General features: G+C 51.0%; 1 protein-coding gene across 1 annotated transcript; it reads right to left on the bottom strand.

The window, feature by feature from the left end:
- Positions 1-187: 187 nt before the first annotated feature.
- On the bottom strand, positions 188-20936 carry LOC311614357 (uncharacterized protein). Its single transcript, XM_084869113.1, has 4 exons — positions 20754-20936; positions 14315-14416; positions 4702-4825; positions 188-2100 (listed from the first exon to the last, which is right to left on the bottom strand). The coding sequence occupies exons 1-4, from the start codon at positions 20754-20756 to the stop codon at positions 191-193; spliced, it is 2139 nt and encodes a 712-aa protein (XP_084725239.1). The 5' UTR covers positions 20757-20936; the 3' UTR covers positions 188-190.
- Between the last annotated feature and the right edge of the window lie 1018 nt (positions 20937-21954).

Here is a 21954-nt window from a genome sequence, read left to right as displayed (position 1 = left end):
TCGAGAGCTAGAAACGTCGATGAGAGAGAAACATCGACCAGCTGCCTCTTGCACACCCTGTACCGGGGATGTGCCCGCAAACCAGGCACATGCTCCTGACCGGAATCGAACCCCGGGGACCTTTCAGTCCGCAGGCCTGAAGGTGCTCTGCCCGCTGAGCCGCACCGGCTTCGGCGACCTGCGCGCGTTTTTACCGCGTCTCCCCGGGGTGCACCCTCCTGAGGTGCGCGGCGAGGTGGGCGCTCTGGCGGAAGGCCACCCCGCACTTCCCGCACGGGTACGGCTTCTCCCCGGTGTGGACCCGGTGGTGCTGCTTGAGGTGGGACTTGTAGCTGAAGGCCTTGCCGCAGTCGCCGCAGGCGTACGGCCTCTCCCCGGTGTGGCTCCTCAGGTGGTGGATCAGGCTGGCGTTCTGCCGGAAGGCCTTGCCGCACTGGGCGCAGGCGTAGGGCCTCTCGCCGGTGTGGACCCGCAGGTGCACGCTCAGGTGGTCGCTGCGGCGGAAGGAAGCCCCGCAGTCCGGACACCCGTAGGGCCTCTCCCCGGTGTGCACCCGCCGGTGCTTGGCGAGCTTGGCGCTCTCGCCGAAGAGCCGCCCGCAGTCCCCGCACGCGTACGGCTTCTCGCCCGTGTGCGCCCGCCGGTGCTTGGCGAGCTTGGCGCTGGCCCCGAAGAGCTTCCCGCAGTCCGGGCAGGCGTACGGCTTCTCCCCGGTGTGCGCCCGGCGGTGCTGCTTGAGGTAGGACCTGTCGCCGAAGGACTTCCCGCAGTCCGGGCACGCGTACGGCTTCTCTCCGGTGTGCACCCTCCGGTGCTTGAGGAGCGTGGTCCTCACGCTGAAGGCCCTCCCGCAGTCCGGGCAGGCGTAGGGCCTCTCGCCCGTGTGCACCCTGAGGTGCGCGGTGAGCTGGGCGCTCTGCCGGAAGGCTGCCCCGCAGTGGACGCAGGCGTGGGGCTTCTCGCCGGTGTGGACGCGGAGGTGGTGGGTGAGGTGGGCCCTCAGGCGGAAATACGCCCCGCACTCCCCGCAGGCGTACGGCTTCTCGCCGGTGTGGACCCGGTGGTGGTTGGCGAGCGTGGCCCTCTCCCGGAAGCACTTGCCGCAGGCGGCGCAGGCGTGCGGCCGCTCGCCCGTGTGCACCCGGAGGTGGGCGGTGAGCTGGGCCCGCTGGCGGAAGGGCCTCCCGCAGTGGGCGCAGCCGTAGGGCTTCTCGCCCGTGTGCACCCGGAGGTGCGCCGCGAGCTGGCCCCGCCGGCGGAAGCGCGTGCCGCAGTCCCCGCACGCGTGCGGCTTCTCGCCGGTGTGAACTCCGCGGTGCCTCGCGAGGTAGGCCCTCCGGCGGAAAGACATCCCGCACTCCCCGCACGCGTACGGCTTGTCTGGGGCGGGCGCCTCGTCGTGCTGGCGGGGGCCGAACGTGGGTCCGAGGGGCTTCCAAAAATCGCTGAGCTCGTACGGCGTGTCTGCGGTGTGAACTCCCTCGTGTCGGAGGAGGCTGGAGATCTGTCTAAAGACGTCCCTGCATTTGTTACCCTCGTGCATTAAGTCTCCAGCGGAGACACGCTGACACTGGACAGCATTCAGGTCGTCGCTGCAGGCCTCTGCACAGCCGCCCCCCTGGGGATGACTTTTTCCATCAGGAAATTCGTGTGAAATCTCCCTGCTGCAGTGCAGGTCCTCGGTGTTGAGAGCGGCCTGGCGCTGGGGAGGCTCTGAGTTGTATTGCGAATCTCCTCCACCCTCCCTGCTGATCGATAAGTAGAAGCTGCAGCTGCTCACGTAGGATGCCCTGTGCGTCGCCTGTTTCCAGGCCTCCTCTCCACATTCTTTCCTCTGCTGCTGCTGCTGCTGCTGGGGAGGGTTTGCACGGACACAGAGGTCTCCGACACGCGCGTCACCGCAGAGGGCTTTCGGCTCAGAGTGTGCTGCGTGTGACTCCGTCAGGTGCAGAACGTCCTTCAAAACCGAGAAGCACCGCAGACAGGGAAGGGTCTTCCGAGTGGCTGGAGCTGTCTCGGGATCTCTGACCCGGGGCTCTCCTCGTATAGACACACTCTGCTCAGAACGGGTCTCCTCGTCGTCCGTGTTATGCCGACAACCTGAAAAGCGAGAAATGGTGAGGAAATAAATGAATGCTGACTGTGGTGACAGGGGGGGGAAGTCCCATCGCAAAAGTGTGTTATATAAATCATTCGTGGGTCCTGTGAAAATGTCTTAAAATGAGAGATGTGCAGGAAGGATCAATAAGAGGCTCCTGCCAAGACTGGTTTGGCTCAATGGATAGAGCGTCGGCTTGGGGACTGAAGGGTCCCGGGTTCGATTCCGGTCAAGGGCATGTACCTTGGTTGCGGGCATATCCCCAGTAGGGGGTGTGCAAGAGGCAGCTGACGATGATTCTCTCTCATTGATGTTTCTAACTCTCTATCTCTCTCCCTTCCTCTCTGTACAAATCAATAAAATATATATTTTAAAAAATGCATTGGAGATGGGTCTATATAAGACATTTCAAGTTTAAAAAAAAAATAATAAAAAAAAATAAGAGGCTCCGGTGGCTTCTTGGGTTAAGGAAAGGCACAAAACAGGGAGGCCTCCGCAGAAATACGACACAAACACGACAAGTACTGAGGAATGGAAAATAACTGACCTTGCCTGGAGGGTAGAAAGTTGCTACTAACCCCTCCTGGCCCTGAAGGCCAAATCAACAGTCTGGGGTAGTCAAGGCTAAAAGAACAGGACAAACCAAGAAGGGAGATTAGGCCATCTGGCCGATGCATGCAACCATAGAAATGACCTCCACCCCCCTTTTTCTGAAATGTATAAAAAAAGCTGGATTTGTAACTGCGGGCTGCTGTTTCTGCCTGCTCTATCCTGGCGGCCGCAGCCCAGATTCGAATCTGTAATAAATTTGTTATTTGACTCCGCAATTGGCTATTTGGAGTTGTTTCCCGGGTAGGGGTCTCTGCCTCTTGGGTGGTCTCTGCTTCATTCAACAAGTACCACGTGGATGAGAATATGGATCTCTCACTAATCCTTCCACTGACAGCATTCACCGTGGCTTATCTGCTGGGGACGGGGGTGAGCTGTACAGGAGGTTGGATAGGTCGTACCCCAGGTAAAATTCAATAAATTAATAGCTGGTTTCACAGACCACTTAGCTGCACATAGGTGCACCTCATAACACATGTGCAAGTCAATGTTGCAGAATAGTGCAGAGGCAGCAGGGCAGAGGAACAGGTGATGAGGAGGTGAGCAGTCAGCACTGGCCCAGAGCACCTCATAACACATGTGCAAGTCAATGTTGCAGAATACTGCAGAGGCAGCAGGGCAGAGGAACAGGTGATGAGGAGGTGAGCAGTCAGCACAGGCCCAGAGCAAGGCAGCTTGCTACAGTATTCAGAGAAGAGAATGTTACAAACAACTGAACGAGGGACTTACAAGAACAGCCCATGGCCGAAACTGGTTTGGCTCAATGGATAGAGAGTCGGCTTGGGGACTGAAGGGTCCTGAGTTCGATTCCGGTCAAGGGCATGTACCTTGGTTGTGGGCATATCCCCAGTAGGGGGTGTGCAAGAGGCAGCTGATCGATGACTCTCATCGATGTTTCTAACTATCTCTCTCCCTTCCTCTCTGTACAAAATCAATAAAATATATTTAAAAAAAACAAAAAAAACACACCAAGAACAGCCCATGGTCCATGTAAGTAAAGACCATGACGTGGCACAGGGCATCACAAAGAACCTGTCCCTGGAGAGAGCGTGCTGAACGTGAGTCCATGCATGTGGACACGTTGTCAGTTTCCTACGAAGAGAAACTGCAAGCCGGGGCCCACGATGCTCGCCTCAAGACTCCTGACTCCGCCGAAACCGGTGTGGCTCCGTGGATAGAGCGTCGGCCTGCGGACTGAAGGGTCCCGGGTTCGATTCCGGTCAAGGGCATGTACCTTGGTTGCGGGCACATCCCCGGTAGGGGGTGTGCAAGAGGCGAGGCAGCTGGTCGATGTTTCTCTCTCATCGACGTTTCTAGCTTGCTATCTATCTCCCTTCCTCTCTGTAAAAAAAATCAATAAATATACCGTATTTTTCGGACCATAAGACGCACTTTTTTTCCCCCCAGAAGTGGGGGGAAAAAGTCCCTGCGTCTTATGGTCCAAATATAGCCTACACATATACTGTAAAAAAAAAGTTTTTTTACTTGCCCGGCTCTGTGTGGTCTCTGTGTGCTTGCCCGGCTCTAAAATGGTTCTAAATGCTGCTGTTTACTTTACAGGGTTGATTACATGTGTTTATGACTATGATGTTGGGTTTTAATGCACATAAAATATTTTAGGACACTATTTGTTTCAGAATCTTTTTTTCTTCATTTCCCTTCTCTAAAAACTGGTGCGTCTTATGGTCTGGTGCATCTAATGGTCCGAAAAATACGGTATATATAAAAAAATAAATAAATAAAAAAAGACTCCTGACTCCTTGGGACTTGTTGCACTTTTTGAGGTAATGGCTGTGAGGGATGTTCGTGGAGCCCTTTGCTCAGGACTCTCTACAGAGCTCATCCCTGGCAGCCACAGCACATTTGACAGGACGGGGGGGGAGGGGATTAAAAAGGAGCCATGATCTGGCTGTGGGAAGAGAAAGCTATGCCTGAGGAATAAAGGAAGAGAGAGGTCATCACCTCAGGACGGTGTGAGAACGTGAAGGTCTTACCGACAGAGGACACAAGCGCAAAAGCTTCCAGCATCGCATCGCAGTACAGACGTCTCTGAGCCTCACCCAGGAGCCCCCACTCCTCCTGAGAGAAGCCAATGGCCACCTCCTCAAAGTTCACATCCTGTCAGAATGGGGACAGTACAGCCCTTGATCAGCGTCACTCCTAACATTCTATGTTTGTCATACCCCCCACCCTCCACATCCATCTGCCCTCCCCACTCTGCGCATGAGAGAAAATTCCAGACCTTCATCCCATGAAAGCCACTGTCTTCTTATATTCCTGCTGATATTTGGTCTTCCCACAATAATAAAGGCAGTTGATGCCAAAACCGGTGTGGCTCAGTGGATAGAGCGTTGGCTTGGGGACTGAAGGGACCCAGGTTCGATTCCGGTCAAGGGCATGTACCTTGGTTGTGGGCACATCCCCAGTAGGGGGTGTGCAAGAGGCAGCTGGTCGATGACTCTCTCTCATCGATGTTTCTAACTCTCTATCTCTTTCTCCCTTCCTCTCTGTACAAAATCAATAAAATATATTTAAAAAAATAATAATAATAAAGGCAGTTGAGCAGATGGAAGTTACATGGACTCTGGACCTCTCACGTGAACCACACTGACTCTTAATCAATAGAGCTGGTGTCAAAGACATAGGTTGCTAAAGCAGGTGTGGCTCAGTGGATAGGTTGTTGGCCTGAGGACTGAAGGGTCCCAGGTTCAATACCGGTCATGGGCACATGTCCAGTGGAAGGTCCGATTCCCAGTAGGGGATGTGCAAGAAGCAGCCGATCAATGATTCCCTCTCAACATTGATATTTCAATCTCGCTCCCTCTCCCCTCTCCACTGAAATCAATAAAAATTTATTTAAGAAAAATAGGTTAAAGATGCTGGCCATAAAGAGAGAAGGTAGCCTGTCAATGAAAGAGAAATACCACATGGCCTCACTCATTTATGGATATTAAAAAACATTATAAACTGACAAACCAAAAGATAGATATAGAGACAGTAAAGCAAAAAGTAGACTGTAAAATTACAGCGGGGAGAGTAGGGAGATCTGGGGGAGATAAGAGATCAACCAAAGGACTTGTATACATGCATATAAGTACAACCAATGGACACAAAACTCTGGGGAGGGAGGGTATGTATGCGGGGGGGGCAATGTTAAAATATGTACACAGATAATAATTTAATAAAAAAAAAAAAAGAAAAAAAAAAAAAAAAAAAAGAGAGAGAAGGTAAGTGATTTAATACTGGTCTTGTCAGGCAACATAGTCCCTCACAGTTTCTCAAAGACAAAAAATACATGGCATCACACTTTACCCTCTTTTTTTTTTAATTTTAAATATATTTTATTGTTTTTTTTACAGAGAGGAAGAGAGAGGGATAGAGTTAGAAACATCGATGAGAGAGAATCATCCATCAGCTGCCTCCTGCACACCCCCCACTGGGGATGTGCCCGCAACCAAGGTCCATGCCCTTGACCGGAATCGAACCTGGGACCCTTGAGTCTGCAGGCTGACGCTCCATCCTCTGAGCCAAACCGTCTAGGGCTCTTTTGCAATTTTTTTAAAACGCCGCGCGGGACAAATTGTTAAAAATCGGGACCGTCCCGCTCTGGGCACCTCACTTTACACCCCAAACAGGCCCGGGTTCCCGATCCTCCCCGCTCAGTCCCACCATCGCCTCCTCACACGGTGGCTCTGCCGCCCTCCACCCTCCTCCCCGTCACCCCCGCGCCCCCAGGAGGGACTCACCATCCTGAGCGCGGGGCCCGGGGCGGCGGGACCGGGGAGGCCGCTCCGCAGGCGGGAGGGCCCCGGGGGGTCAGGCTGCGGGGACGCTGGGAGCGGAGAGGAGCCGGGAGGCGCGGAGACGCCGATCTCCTCGGGCTGTGGGGGCTCCAGGCGCCTCAGACACGCCCCACCCCGCAGGCAGCGGCCCCCCGGGCCTCCTCCTGCTCCCGACTGGCGCCCTGAAGCCTGGGAATCTCTGAACAAAGGACCTGAGAAGTTAAAATGACCACCAGGAGGAGGAAGGCGGAAGTCCCGCCCTAACCGGATGCACAGACGCGGAAGTGTCCTTTAGCTCCGCCCGCGCGGGAAGCATTGCCCTCTGGGTAATGTAGTTTTCTCACCGCCCGTTAGCCTATGAGCGCCCCAGTGGATGGTGAATGAACGAACTTGTGTGGCACAGCAAGGGACCCCTGGGGAAGGAGAAGGTGGGACCAGAGGCCTGGCTAACGGGAGTGGTTAGGGGGAGATCAGGCTGGCAGGCAGAAGCGGTTAGGGGCAATCAGGAAGGCAGGCGAGCAGTTGGAAGCCAGCAGTCCTGGATTGTGAGAGGGATGTCCGACTGCCCATTTAGCCTAAACTGGGGGGGTCCCAGATTGGAGAGGGGGTGCAGGCTGGGCTGAGGAACACCACTGGTGGGTCCCAGATTGGAGAGGGGGTGCAGGCTGGGCTGAGGAACACCACCACAAATTTCGTGCACCAGGCCTCTAGTAATTGATAATAACACAAATATAAACTCCCCTTGGCCATTTGTGCCTCGTTTTGTTGGGTGTGATCATGCTCACTGAAAGCCACTGGTTTGGTTACCGGGCAGGGCACACGCCTTCCTGAATTCCCAGGAATTGGTCGTGCATGAGGCAAATGATTGATGTTTCTCTCTCTCTCCGCCATTCCTTTCAAAATGTAATAAAAACACGTCTTAAAAATATATGAAATAGTAACTTGAAAAAGAGAATTAACTGTGTGTTTGGCACGCTCACAACTGTAAGCCTGCGTTTTCCCCAACATGGATGTGGCCGAAACCGGTTTGGCTCAGTGGATAGAGCATTGGTCTGCGGACTGAAGGGTCCGAGGTTCGATTCCGGTCAAGGGCATGTACCTTGGTTGCGGGCACATCCCCAGTGGAGGGTGTGCAGGAGGCAGCTGGTCGATGTTTCTCCCTCATCGATGTTTCTAGCTCTCCATCCCTCTCCCTTCCTCTCTGTGAAAAATCAATAAAATATATATATATTAAAAAAAAAATGGATATGGGTAACAGAGAAGCGTAGTTCACCTGTGATGGATTCTTAGCTTTCTCCGTATGTTCAACCTCACCGAGAGTGCACGCTGGAAATGACCATCTCCTTGCTTGTCATTGGTACATATACGTAAGCCTTGCAATGTGGTTCCATGTAAGTCCTAAATATCCTTCTGTTGTTTGAAAATTAAGATGGCGACGGTATATAGATACAACCGTCTCTCTCTTCATTTCATGGGAGGACCGGCCCTGCCTCAGTGGCAGCAAATATTGGCCAGCAGTGAAGACTATTGCCATCAGCCCAGCTGGCGTGGCTCAGTGGTTGAGCATCGACCTATGAATAAGGTCACGGTTCGATTCCCGATTAGGGCACAGGCCCGGGTTGTGGGCTCCATCCCCAGAGCGGGGCGTGCAGGAGACAGCCGATCAATGATTCTCACTCATCACTGGTATTTTTCTCTCTCTCTCTCTGAAATCAATAAAAAATATATATATTTTTTATTTTATTTTATTTATTTATTTTTACCCCTTGCTTTTTATTAACACAAATTGTCCTAAGGCCGTAGTCTGCAGACTGAGGCTCATGAGCCACATGCGGCTCTTTGGCCCCTTGAGTGTGGCTCTTCCACAAAATACCACGGCCTGGGTGAGTTTATGTTGAAGAAGTGGCGTTAGAAGTTTAAGTTTAAAAAATTTGGCTCTCGCTGAAACCAGTTTGGCTCAGTGGACAGAGCCTCAGCTTGGGGACTGAAGGGTCCCGGGTTCGATTCCGGCCAAGGGCATGTACCTCGGTTGTGGGCATATCCACAATAGGGGGTGTGTAAGAGGCAGCTGATCGATGACTCTCTCTCATCGATGTTTCTAACTCTCTATCTCTCTCCCTTCCTCTCTGTACAAAAATCAATAAAATATATTTTTTTTAAAAATTTGGCTCTCAAAAGAAATTTCAATCGTTGTCCTGTTGATATTCGGCCCTGTTGAGTAATGAGTTTTCCTACCGCTGTTCTAAGGCAAGGTGGAGATATACACACTTCAAAGGGTAGGGTTTAGTCTACAGAGTCCATTGTCAGAATAAGGAATAGCCTATCAAAAAAAAAAAAATATATATATATATATATATTTAAATTTATTGTGTTATTAAATTATCTGTGTACAATATATATATATATATATATATATATATATATATATATTTTTTTTTTTTTTAAAAAAGTATTGCCATCAAAATCAACAGGAACGCTGGCTGCTTACAAAGGACACATCCTGGGACAGATTACAGGGTTATCCTAACTCTTTGACTTCTTGCCTGTTGAGCAACTGAAATGCACAAAGTCATGGCGGTCTTTCTTTGAAGCCCGTGGGCCGCAGGGAATAAATAATAAGCCGATACTGGACAGAAAGGGGTTGCCTGCCATTACGCTGTCCCTCCCAAACCACATAGAATTTGAGACAAACACAGTATTCAGCTCTACATGCTCAAAGAACACATTTTTGTGTTCGCAAATCACCCGTCACGGTGAACAAAACCAAAATTAAAGTACAAATGTAAAAAAAAAACAAAAAACACCTTAACAAAAGGTCATAAACAAGAGCAGAGGAGAGAGCAAGTGGTTTGCAGGCTGGTGAATAAGAATCCACCCAAATTTATTAAAGCATAAAGGTTGAGTACAACGATGTCCCTGAGAGAGGTACCGTGTTTCCCCGAAAATAAGACATCCTCCGAAAATAAGACCTAGCGCATGGAAAGATAAGACATTCCCTGAAAATCAGACCTAGCGCAACTTTGGGAGAAAAAAAATTAATATAAGACGCTGTCTTATTTTCGGGGAAACAGGGCAGTGCTTTTTGGCTGAGAAGGGGTTGCACTGGATGAGTCCTGGGTCAGGTCCATCTTCTTCTCACAGAGAAATGAATGAATGAAGATTCCGCCCAAGAGCTTGGAGGGACCATAATAACTTCCAGCAGAAGTGAGGACACGGGCCGAAACCGGTGTGGCTCAGTGGATCATCGGTCTGCAGACTGAAGAGTCCCAGGTTCGATTCCGGTCAGGGGGCATGTACCTTGGTTGCGGGCACATCCCCGGTAGGGGGTGTGCAAGAGGCAGCTGGTCGATGTTTCTCTCTCATTGACGTTTCTGGCTCTATCTCTCTCCCTTCCTCTCTGTGAAAAATCAATAAAATATATATATATTTTTTAAAAAAATGTATAAGGGACCTGGCGGGGTGCATGTTCTCATCGGCGAGGTTTTACATCCATGTCAACGGGTCCCCTAGCGACTCCTTAGGTGCTTTTTATTCTTTTTTTTTTTTTAAATATATTTTATTGTTTTTTTACAGAAAGGAAGGGAGAGAGATAGAGAGCTAGAAACATCGATGAGAGAGAAACATCGACCAGCTGCCTCTTGCACACCCCCCACTGGGGATGTGCCTGCAACCAACGTAGAATCGAACCTGGGACCTTTCAGTCCCCAGACCGATGCTCTAACCCAGGGGTCCTCAAACTTTTTAAAGTGGGGGCCAGATCACGGTCCCTCAGAGAGCTGGAGGGCCGGACTATATGAACTACTAATTCCTACTGTAACACCTCGGCTGCACTCACTGCCCAAAAAACCTGGCGGGCCGGATCAGACTCCTCTGCGGGCCGCATGTGGCCCGCGGGCCGTAGTTTGAAGACCCCTGCCGGCGCTGAGCCAAACCGGCTTCGGCTCTTATTCTTAGAGCACATGTGTCAAACACAAGGCCCGCGGGCCAAATCCAGCCCGCCAGGCCTTGCAATGTGGCCCGCACCGCGCTGTCATCACTGCACTCCGCTGTCAGTTTATGACATTGTCAGTTTATGACTGTTCAGTAAACCATTCGGCCCGCGATTTAGGCTGGATTTTAGATTTTGGCCCCTTCTCTGATTGAGTTCGACACCCCTATCTTAGAGTGAGAAAAAAAAAGGAAGCCGTCCCTCTTACGGCTCTTCTCCGGGGTGAGCTCTCTTGCGGTGGGTGCAGGGGTCAGACCGGTGACGGAAGGCCTGCCCGCACTCACTGCACCCGTAGGGCCTCTCCCCGGTGTGAACTCTCCTCCGGTATCGACGCTTGTGGCCTGGGGAGTTCCCACCCTCCCCGCGCCGCAGGCTGCACCGGGCCCTCCTCTGGTGCCGGCTGAGGCTGTAGCTTTTGCTGAAGGCCTTGCCGCAGGGGCCGCACCGGTAGGGCTTCTCGCCGGTGTGCACGCGGCGGTGCTTGGTGAGGTCCGTCTTCTGGCTGAAGGGCCTCCCGCAGTCCCCGCAGGCGTAGGGCCGCTCTCCGGTGTGAACCCGCCGGTGGGCCGCCAGGTCCGTCCTCTGGCTGAAGTGCCTCCCGCACTCGCCGCAGCCGTAGGGCTTCTCCCCGGTGTGGACGCGCCGGTGCCTGGCGAAGTCCGACTTGTAGCGGAAGGACTTGTCGCAGTCACCGCACTGGTACCGCTTCTTCTTAGCGTGGGCTCCGCTGCCTTCTGTGCTCTCGCCTGAGACCTTCCTGCCGTCTGCACGCTCGTCTTCTGCAGCCTGAGCTCTTCCAGGTGGAGGGGAAACCGTGCTTCGGCCGCGCGCTTTCCCACGTGCATCAGACTCATCGATCCCGTCTTTGGAGGAGCAGAGACCTCTCCGAAGAGCAGCAGCTTTCTGTTTCTGGCCAGCGGCCCTTTTGCACCCAGCCCCCGGGGGATGTGTCCCTCCAAGGGCAGCCTGGTGCAGGAGAAGCCGCGAGATGGCCCGGGGATGATCCCCAGCCTCTGCACCAGCTGCGGGCACCCCGGATAAGAAGCAGGGGCAGCGGGTCCCGGGCGGGGCGCCCTGCGTGTCTGTTTTCCAGGGCGTCTTTCCGCTGGCATCATGCTGCTGCTGCTGCTCGGGAGGGTTTGCACGGAAACAGGAGGCATCGGCGAAGAACACGTGCTTCTTGAAGTATGCCACCTGGGACGCGGTCAGGTGTAAGGTGGCTTTTAACACCGAGAAGCACGGCCTGCACAGGTGGGTCCTCTGGGTGGCTGGAGGTTTCATGGAAGCCTTGACCCGAGAATCTCCTACAGGCACACCGGGCTCAGAATAGGCCTCCACACCATCCATTGTATGGCAATGACCTGAAAGCAGAGAAATGATGAGGAAATGAATGCTGAGTCTGGGGACAGGGGGAAAGTCCCGTTATAAAAGTGTGTTGCACGCCGAAACCGGTGTGGCTCAGTGGATAGAGCGTCGGCCTGCGGAATGAAGGGTCCCGGGTTCGATTCCGGTCAAGGGCATGTACATTGGTTGCGGGCACATCCCCGGTAGGGGGTGTGCAAGAGGCAGCTGGTCGATGTTTCTCTCTCATCGTTTCTAGCTCGCTATCCCTCTCCCTTCCTCTCTGTAAAAAAATCAATAAATATATATTAAAAAAAACAAACAGGCCTGGTTCCGTGGTTGAGAGTTGACCTATGAATCAAGAGATCACAGTTTGATTCCCGGTCAGGGCAGCCAATCAATGCTTCTCTCTCATTGATATTTCCATGTCTCCCTCTCCCTTCCTCTCTAAAATCAACTTTAAAAATATTTTTTAAAAAAACCAACACAGGGTCTTTTTTCTTTAATTGATTTTTCACTGAGAGGAAGGGATAGAGATAGAGAGCTAGAAACGTCGATGAGAGAGAAACATCGACCAGCTGCCTCTTGCACACCCCCTACCGGGGATGTGCCCGCAACCAACGTACATGCCCCTGACCGGAATCAAACCGGTTTGAGCCAAACCGGTTTCAGCAACACGGGGTCTTTATCGACAGGAAAGCTGCAGAAGTGGAAGCCCTGGGTCTGGGTGCAGTCACCCTCCCTGGAAGAGGAAGAGCAGGTGGTACCCATTAAGCCGTCTGTAAGCCCGCTGATACCCAGACACTTCCTGCCGTTTCTATGGCAACCGGTGTCAGGAAGGTTTATGGAGTCTGTTGCTCAGGGCTATTAGCATTGGCAGCCACATCCCGTTTGACAAGACGGTGGGGGCAATGAGCAGAGCTCATGGTCTGTCTTTTTTTAATTTATTTTTATTTTATTTTATTGATTTCTTACAGAGAGGAAGGAAGAGGAATAGAGAGCTAGAAACATCGATGAGAGAGAATCATCCATCAGCTGTCTCCTGCACACTCCCTACTAGGGATGTGCCCCCACAACCAAGGTCCATGCCCTTGACCGGAATCGAACCAGGGACCTTTCAGTCTGCAGGCCGACGCTCTATCCACTGAGCCACACCGGTTTCGGCTGGTCTGTCAGAGAGAGAGAGAGAGAGAGAGAGAGAGAGAGAGAGAGAGAGAGCGCTCTGTCTGGAGAATGAATAAAGAGCGGGCATCCCTTCAGGACAGGAGGAGCGACGCGAAGGTCTTACCTCGGAACGATACCAGTGAGAACACTTCCAGCATCACCTCGCAGTACAGACGTCTCTGGGCCTCATCGAGGAGCCCCCACTCCTTCTGAGAGAAGACAATGGCCACGTCCTCCAAGGGCACGTCCTGTCATGACGGGGACAGACCATCCCGTGGTTAGATTCCCTCTCGAGATTCCCAAGCGTGTCCCACGCCCCGCCGCCCGGGTCCCTCCCTCCACTCCCCACGTGAGAGAGGACAGCGGGGCCGTGGTCCCACCAAAGTCCATCTCTCCTGATAGTCCTACGGATGCTGTGTCTTCCCACCACATAGAGGCGGAGGAACACGGACGAGATACTCTGTGCTCTGGTTCTCAACCGTGAGCCGGGTTGTCTCCTTCTCAAAAACAGCGGGTGTCGGGAACACAGGGTAGGAAGAGTTGTTTCACATGAAAGGAATTGGGGATGGATTTGCCACTTGTCTTTGTCAGGCAAGACCCCCATGCTGTCCTCCAAAAAGGCAGAGCAGCCGGCCCTGCTCCACCATCTTGTGATGGCGCGACGGTTAGTTTGCATACCACTCTTTATTAACCTGTTAGCCAGGGAGTTCCCTTTTTAATTACGCAACCTGTAACGGGTGCGTACTCTTTCCCTAGGACGTGTCAGCACATCACGCCCGGAGGACGTAATTTCATATTATTATTTTTTTTATTTATACTTAATTAAAGTAAATGGTATATATGTTTTTTCGTTTATTTATATATAAAGCACAAAGGAAAATACAAAATTACAAAAAAAAAAAAAAAAAAAACCAGAAAAGAATACCAACAAAAAAAAAAATGGAAACATCGAATTAAAAAATTATAAATTTTACAAACAATTATAAAGATTACAAAAAATATATACCGTCTCTCTCAGGGCGCAACATATATTTCCAGGACGTATTCACACGTCCTACCTGTTCCCGATATTGTTTACGTTTGACGTATTTATACGACCCGCTCGGTTAACAGGTTAAATAGGATATGTATATATAATTTGATCTTTTTTTAAGAGAGAGGAAGGGTCAGGGGAAGAGAGAAATCTGGATCAGCTCTGAATCAGTTGCCTCCCACATGCCCTTTATCCACCCACTTGCTACCCACTGAGAAAACGTGGCTTGTGCTTCAACAGGAATTGAATGGGCAACAGACTGAAGGGTCCCGGGTTCGATTCTGGTCAAGGGCACGTACCTTGGTTGCGGGCACATCCCCGGTGGGGGGTGTGCAGGAGGCAGCTGGTCGATGTCTCTTTTTCATTGATGTTTGTAGCTCTTTATTTCTCTCCCTTCCTCTCTGTAAGAAAAAAAAAATCAATAAAATATAGATTTTAAATGAATAAATAAATAAATAAATAAATAAAACAGAAAGAAGAAATAATTGAAAGTGTAAGTGATTTGAATTTAGTCTTGTCAGGCAATACCCTTGTTGTCCCTCACATTGTTTCTCAAAGACACCAAATACTTGACATCTGGATCCCAATCCCAAGGTGCTGAGGCCACTGCTTTGCACTACCTGCTGCACAGAGTTCTTTTTCTTTTTTTATTAATATATTTTATTGATTTTTTTTTTACAGAAAGGAAGGGAGAGAGATAGAGAGCTAGAAACGTCGATGAGAGAGAAACATCGACCAGATACCTCTTGCACACCCCCTGCCGGGGATGTGCCGGCAGCCAATGTACATGCCCTTGACCGGAATCGAACCCGGGACCTTTCAGTCCGCAGACCGACGCTCTATCCACTGAGCCACACCGGCTTTGGCGCACAGAGTTCTTTCAACAACGCTTCTCTCCCATGGCTTCCTTCCCAGAGGCACAACTCCAAAGGGAATGCAAATCTGCCTTGGCGAGGACATATGGTGCTCTAATCCTCTTCTTTTCCAAAATGATAGTTCACCATCTCCATACTCTCTTGCCTCTGACCCTTCTCCCTTACCCATGCCAGTGGGCAATTTAAGGCCTGGGTAAACACTGATGGATGCTATCTCAGTGGTTGGCAAACTCATTAGTCCACAGAGCCAACTATCAACAGCACAACGATGGAAATTTCTTTGGAAAGCCCCATTTTTTAAACTTAAACTACACAGGTAGTAGGTACATGGTTTATGGACTTAATGAGGTCCTCCTAAGCTGGCCTTGGCTAAAAACTCAAGGGGGCCGAAACCGGTGTGGCTCAGTGGATGGAGCGTCGTCGGCCTGCGGACTGAAGGGTCCCGGGTTTGGTTCCGGTCAAGGGCATGGACCTTGGTGGCAGGCACATCCCCAGTAGGGGGTGTGCAGGAGGCAGCTGATGGATGTTTCTCTCTCATCGATGTTTCTAACTCTGCATCCCTCACCCTTCCTCTCTGTAACACATCAAAAAAATATATTAAAAAAAGAAAGAAAGAAAAAAATGCTTTCCATTGACTCAATGGCTCGGGGTTCCAGGAACTGGAACTATATAGATAACCTTTATTTTTTTATTTTATTTTATTTATTTATTTATAATTTTAAATATATTTTTATTGATTTTGTACAGAGAGGAAGGAGAGAGATAGAGAGTTAGAAACATCGATGAGAGAGAGTCATAGATCAGCTGCCTCTTGCACACCCCCTACTGGGGATATGCCCGCAACCAAGGTACATGCCCTTGACCGGAATCGAACCCGGGACCCTTCAGTCCCCAAGCCGACGCTCTATCCACTGAGCCACACCGGTCTTAGCTTTTTTATTTTATTTTTTTAAATCCTCACCCGAGAATATCTCCCCATTAATTTTATTTTATTTATTTATTTTTAAATATGTTTTATTGATTTTTTTTTTACAGAGAGGAAGAGAGAGGGATAGAGAGTTTAGAAACATCGATGAGAGAGAAACATCCAGCAGCTGCCTCCTGCACCCCCCCCCCCCCCCCCCCGCACTGGGGATGTGCCCGCAAAACCAAGGTCCATGCCCTTGACCGGAATCGAACCTGGGACCTTCCAGTCCGCAGGCCGACGACTCTCTATCCACTGAGCCAAAAACGGTTTCCACTGAGCCAAACCGGGTTTCGGCTATAGATAACCTTTCGAGATAGCTCCAGTCTGGCTTCTGTACCAAACTCCTTTCCCAGGGAAGTTCCGCATTCCAGTGTCTCTAGCAGGATGTGGTTTTGCCTTCTTTATAAGTGTGTTGCTGCGCTCGCTCCTCCAGGCTGCAAGGTTCGGAGAGCTTGAGATTAGAGATTTCTTGATTGGATGACTCGCTCGAGGGGAACATTACACCACCACCGTATCCGACCCAGAAGGGCAGTGCCCATGACCCCTCTCCTCATGACCCTGGGCACCACCCAGAGGCTGGACCTGGCACAGGGGGGGCCTAACCACTGCTCCATCCCCTTTGGGAATCCAGTCTTAGGCCCCACAAGAAAGCTCTGGGTGCCAGCGAGGGGCAAACCTGGGGAACAAGAACCTCGCCCCCAGGGGAACCCCCCTCCCCTGGCCAGTAACCAGGCCCGCAGCGGAGGCCCCGATCCTCTCCGCCCCGCAGGTCACACCGGGGCCTCAGCGGCATGTCCGCTCCAGGCCCAGAAGAGCAGCCACAGCGGACAAGGGGCGCTGTGCGGCCTCAGCACCGGCCTCAGCCTCCTGAGTCTCTCACAGGGCCGTCTCCGAGCCTCCAGGGCGGCCTAACGAATCCATAATTCCTCACTAAGGTGACCGGACGTCCCGATTTTTAACAGCGTTTTTTAAAAAGTCCCAACTTTTTAAAAAAAATATATATTTCATTGATTTTTTTTTTTTTTTTCAGAGAGGAAAGGGAGAGGGACAGAAAGTTAGAAACATCGATCAGCTGCCTCCTGCACACCCCCCACCGGGGATGTGCCCGCTACTGAGGCACATGCCCTTGACCGGAATCGAACCCGGGACCTTTCAGTCCGCAGGCCGACGCTCTATCCACTGAGCCACACCGGTTTCGGCTAGATCTCTTATTCTTTTTTGAAAAAATATATATTTTATTGATTTTTTTTTTTACAGAGAGGAAGGGAGAGAGATAGAGAGCTAGAAACATCGATGAGAGAGAAACATCGGCCAGCTGCCTCTTGCACACCCCCCACCGGGGATGCGCCCGCAACCAACGTACATGCCCTTGACCGGAATCGAACCTGGGACCTTTCAGTCCGCAGACCGATGCTCTATCCACTGAGCCATGTGACAGTCGGCCTAGCCGGTCCAAGAGATAAGGTCTCTGGAGACAGACCAGACCAGAGTGGAAAATTCTAAACTCGGTGCCTGGAATCCCTCTACAGTGAAACATGCAAACCTCCCTCTAGATCTAGCTAGGAGATTGGCGTCAGCAACGCTGCAACATCCTACATTCCTGCTTGAGACAGAACAGACAAGTCTGTACAAACCGCCTAGGAACAGCTAAGGATGGCCAGTTCTTTGTCTTTTTTTTTTTTTTTTAATATATATATATATATTTATTGATTTTGTACAGAGAGGAAGGGAGAGAGATAGAGAGTTAGAAACATCGATGAGAGAGAGAGAGTCATCGATCAGCTGCCTCCTGCACACCTCCCACTGGGGATGTGCCCGCAACCAAGGCACATGCCCTTGAACGGAATCGAACCAGGGACCCTTCAGTCCCCAAGCTCTATCCATTGAGTTAAACCGGTTTCTGCTGGCTTCAGAAATTTTTAAAAACTTTCCTCGGCTTGTATAACTTCCTTTCTTCTTTTGTTATAAGTTAGAACCCATCAGAGGACACCAGAGCCCCTAGGTTAGAGATAAAAAGTGCTGGTTGTCAGTGACATAAGAAATTAAGAATATACAACTCATGTAAAGACTGCTGTTTGAATTTTAAACTTGCTAAGGCAGTTTTCCTGTGCCTGGGACTGTAACCTTTGGAGATTAACCGCTGAGTTCTGCTTCTGCAAGATAGGGCCACATTCCAATGTCCAGCAGGATGTGACTGGGAACAACCCTGCGGGCTGACCCCAGTTTTTAGAATATAGTCTTTAGGATTCAGAATTTAGAACAAAGGAAAATCCCTGTGGTTTGAACTGTTGCAGAATTCCCGAGCAGGTGGACGGTGCAGGGGGAGAGTTTGAAGAGATTTGCTTTGTTCATCGCGCGATGGACTTAGGGAGGATGAGTTCAAGTTCTGGGCAAGGTGACAGGCAGAACTTTTTTTTTTTTTTTTTCATTAAAGAGCCAGCCCTGCCAAGACTGGTTTGGCTCAATGGATAGAGCGTCGGCTTGGGGACTGAAAGGACCCGGGTTCGATTCCGGTCAAGGGCATGTACCTTGGTTGCGGGCATATCCCCAGTAGGGGGTGTGCAAGAGGCAGCTAATCGATGACTCTCTCTCTCATCGATGTTTCTAGCTCTCTATCTCTCTCCCTTCCTCTCTGTACAAAATCAATAAGATATATTTTTAAAAAATAAAAAAAAATAAAGAGCCAGCCCTATGTGCACTTAGTGGTTATCTCCATGCTGGCCTCGAAAACAATACAGTTCTAACCATACTTTGGTAAAAACTGCTGTTTGAATTTTAACCCTGCTCAGTCTGGCTCCTGCATTTGTTTAAAACACTGGGTACATACCTCAGCTTCCAGGTGGAGTCCTGGAGGCTGAGGCAGTTTTCCCCGTGCCTGGGACCAGAACTACAGGAGATGGATTTCCAAGGACTCAGTAACCTTCAGAGATAGACACTGTAGATAACCTCTGAGCTCTGCTTCTGTGTTATCAGCGATCGCAAGATAGGGCCACATTGCAACGTCCAGCAGGGCGCGACTGGGAACCGACCCAGCGGGCTGTCCCCAGTCTTTAGAACAGGGGTCCTCAAACTTTTTAAAGTGGGGGCCAGATCACGGTCCCTCAGAGAGCTGGAGGGCCGGACTATATGAACTACTAATTCCTACTGTAACACCTCGGCTGCGCTCACTGCCCAAAAAACCTGGCGGGCCGGATCAGACTCCTCTGCGGGCCGCATGTGGCCCTCGGGCCCGTAGTTTGAAGACCCCTGCTTTTAGAATGTAGTCTTTAGTGAGGAGTGGAAAATTACTGACCTTGCCTGGAGGGTAGAAAGTTACTCCTCCCTCCCCCTCCTGGACCTGAAGGCCAAGTCAACAGTCTGGGTTAGCAAGGCTAAAATAACAGAACGAACCAAGAAGGGAGATTAGGCCATCTGGCCGATGCATGCAACCATAGAAACGACCTCCACCCCCTTGTTTGAAATGTGCATAAAAAGCCGGTTTGGCTCAGTGGGTAGAGCGTCGGTCTGCGGATTGAAAGGTCCCGGGTTCGATTCCGGTCAAGGGCATGTACATTGGTTGCGGGCACATCCCCGGTAGGGGGTGTGCAAGAGGCAGCTGGTCGATGTTTCTCTCTCATCGACGTTTCTAGCTCTCTATCTCTCTCTCCCTTCCTCTCTGTAAAAAAATCAATAAAATATATTAAAAAAAAAAAAAAAAAAAAGCTGGATTTGTAACTGCTTGGCTGCTGTTGTTGCCTGCTCCTTCCTGGCGGCAGCAGCCCAGATTCGAATCTGAAATAAAAATTCTTTTGCTTCCTCAAATTGGACCGCGGAGGAGTTTGTTCCGGAATTACTCCAGTTGGGTGGGCGTCCGCGTGTGGGTGGTCTCCACTTCACAACATTTAGGATTTAGAATTTAGAACGAAGGAAAATTCCTGAGGTTTGAACCTTTAAAAGGGACTGCCTACCCCCTGAAACGGGGCAGTCGTGTGGAGACCACCTGCGTGTGGTGCTCTCGCCAGATATTTCAATAAATCCTTGCCTGTTTTTTTTTTTTTTTTTTTTTTTTTTTTTTAATTAATCATCAGCCTCTGGTGGTCTTCTTTTGAACCCAGGGTTCGACCCCACAACCATGTTCCCAAAAATCCTAGTTTAGCACTTCTTAGTTGGGATTCAGGAATCGGGTTGTTTTTTTTTTAAAAATATATTTTATTGATTTTGTACAGAGAGGAATGGAGAGAGAGATAGAGAGCCAGAAATAAGGATGAGAGAGAGTCATCAATCAGCTGCCTCCTGCACACCCCCCACCGGGGATATGCCCGCAACCAAGGCACATGCCCCTGACCGGAATCGAACCCGGGTCCCTTCAGTCCCTTCAAGCCAACGCTCTATCCATTGAGCCAAGCCGGTTTCGGCTAGTTTAGCACTTCTTAGTTGGGATTCAGGAATCTATATTTTAACAACTTCCACCAGGTGACTCTCGTCATGAGAGAGGTTTGGGAAACACTGCCTTGGACTACACATAGTTTTTATTTATTTATTATATTTGTAAATTGTACTTAGGTTGAAAAAAATTTTCTTTAAAAAACAACAACATATATATACATATATATATGTGTGTATATATATATTACAATCCTATGTGTGCGTTCTATGGAAATGTTTGTGGCTCCACAGAGACCCAATCTTTCATCAAGAACCCGCCCCCCCCCTCTCTGCACCCCCGGTCAATGGTGTCCGGCTTTACCCACGTTATCATCTGGTCCCCTTACCTTGACACCCTAAACAGTGCCTCTCCCTGGCCACCCCGACCCCCATCTACATGCTCAGTGTCACCACCGCCTCCTCACTCTGCCGCCCCCCACCCTCCTCCCCGTCCCCCCCCCCCCCCCCCCGATGCCCCCAGGAGGGACTCACCATCCTGAACGCGGGGCCCGGGGCGGCGGGACCTGAGAGGCTGGAGGGCCCCGGGGGGTCAGGCTGCGGGGACGCTGGGAGCGGAGAGGAGCCGGGAGGCGCGGAGACGCCACCGATCTCCTCGGGCTGTCGGGGCTCCAAGCGCCTAAGACACGCCCCGCCCCGCAAGCAGCGGTCCCATAGACCGCCTCCTGCTCCCCGACCAGGAAGAGGAAACAGGAAGTCCCGCCCTAATCGCGTGCGCTGGCACCAACGTGCCCTCTGGCTCCGCCCACTTAGGCGCACGGCATTCTGGGTAATGCAGTTTTCCCCCAACCGCCCATGGAGTCCCAACATCCCTGCCAAAGGGACTTGGGGAATGAAGGTGTTTGGCACAGCAGGTGACGCAGCCTGGGGAGAGGGGACAAGATGGGAGCAGAGGCCTGGCTACCTGGAGCAGAATGGACGCATCTCCAAGGGGGAAGAGGATGGGGAGGAATGCAAGAGAGTCACCAAAGAGTGCATACACAGGGGGAAATGGAGACAGACGTCTGTAATACCAGCAACAATAAAAAATACATGTATTTTGGCCGAAACCGGTTTGGCTCAGTGGTAGAGCGTCGGTCTGCGGACTGAAAGGTCCCAGGTTCGATTCAGGTCAAGGGCATGGACCTTGGTTGTAGGCACATCCCCGGTAGGGGATGTGCAAGAGGCAGCTGGTCGATGTTTCCCTCTCCCCTCTCATCGACGTTTCTAGCTCTCTATATCTCTCCCTTCCTCTCTGTGAAAAGTCAATAAAATACACTTTAAAAAAATACATGTATTTTTTCATTTAAAAAATATTTTATTGATTTTACACACAGAGGAATTGAGAGGGATAGAGAGTTAGAAACATCGATGAGAGAGAAACATTGGTCAGCTGCCTCCTGCACACCCACCACTGGGGATGTGCCTGCAACCAAGGTACCTGCCCTTGACCAGAATCGAATCTGGGACCCTTCAGTCCCCAGGCTGATGCTCTATCCACTGAGCCAAACCTGTTAGGGCTATTCTTTTTTTAAATATAAATTCTGGAGCTGGCAACCAGAGCATGTGTCAGCCAAATGCCCCTTCTGTCCCCCCCACCAGCCATGCCCCCCATTGGGCCCCACCATCCTGATCTGCCCCAGCTCCTCCCCCAGCCAGCCCCACTCCTGATCACCCCCCTCCCCAACCCCAATAG

The sequence above is a fragment of the Pipistrellus hanaki genome (assembly GCF_964339955.1).
Source record: "Pipistrellus hanaki genome assembly, chromosome: 21".
Classification (NCBI taxonomy): Eukaryota; Metazoa; Chordata; class Mammalia; order Chiroptera; family Vespertilionidae; genus Pipistrellus; species Pipistrellus hanaki.
The sequence above is the reverse complement of the archived record's forward strand: the minus strand, read 5'-3'. Positions and strand labels throughout refer to the sequence as shown.

Coding starts and splice junctions, on each gene's coding strand:
- LOC311614357 (XM_084869113.1), bottom strand. Junction 4,826..14,314: donor GGGATGTGCCCGCAACCAAG/GTACGTGCCCTT, acceptor CCATTCTGACAG/GATGTGAACTTTGAGGAGGT. Junction 2,101..4,701: donor TGCGCTTGTGTCCTCTGTCG/GTAAGACCTTCA, acceptor CTCGCTTTTCAG/GTTGTCGGCATAACACGGAC.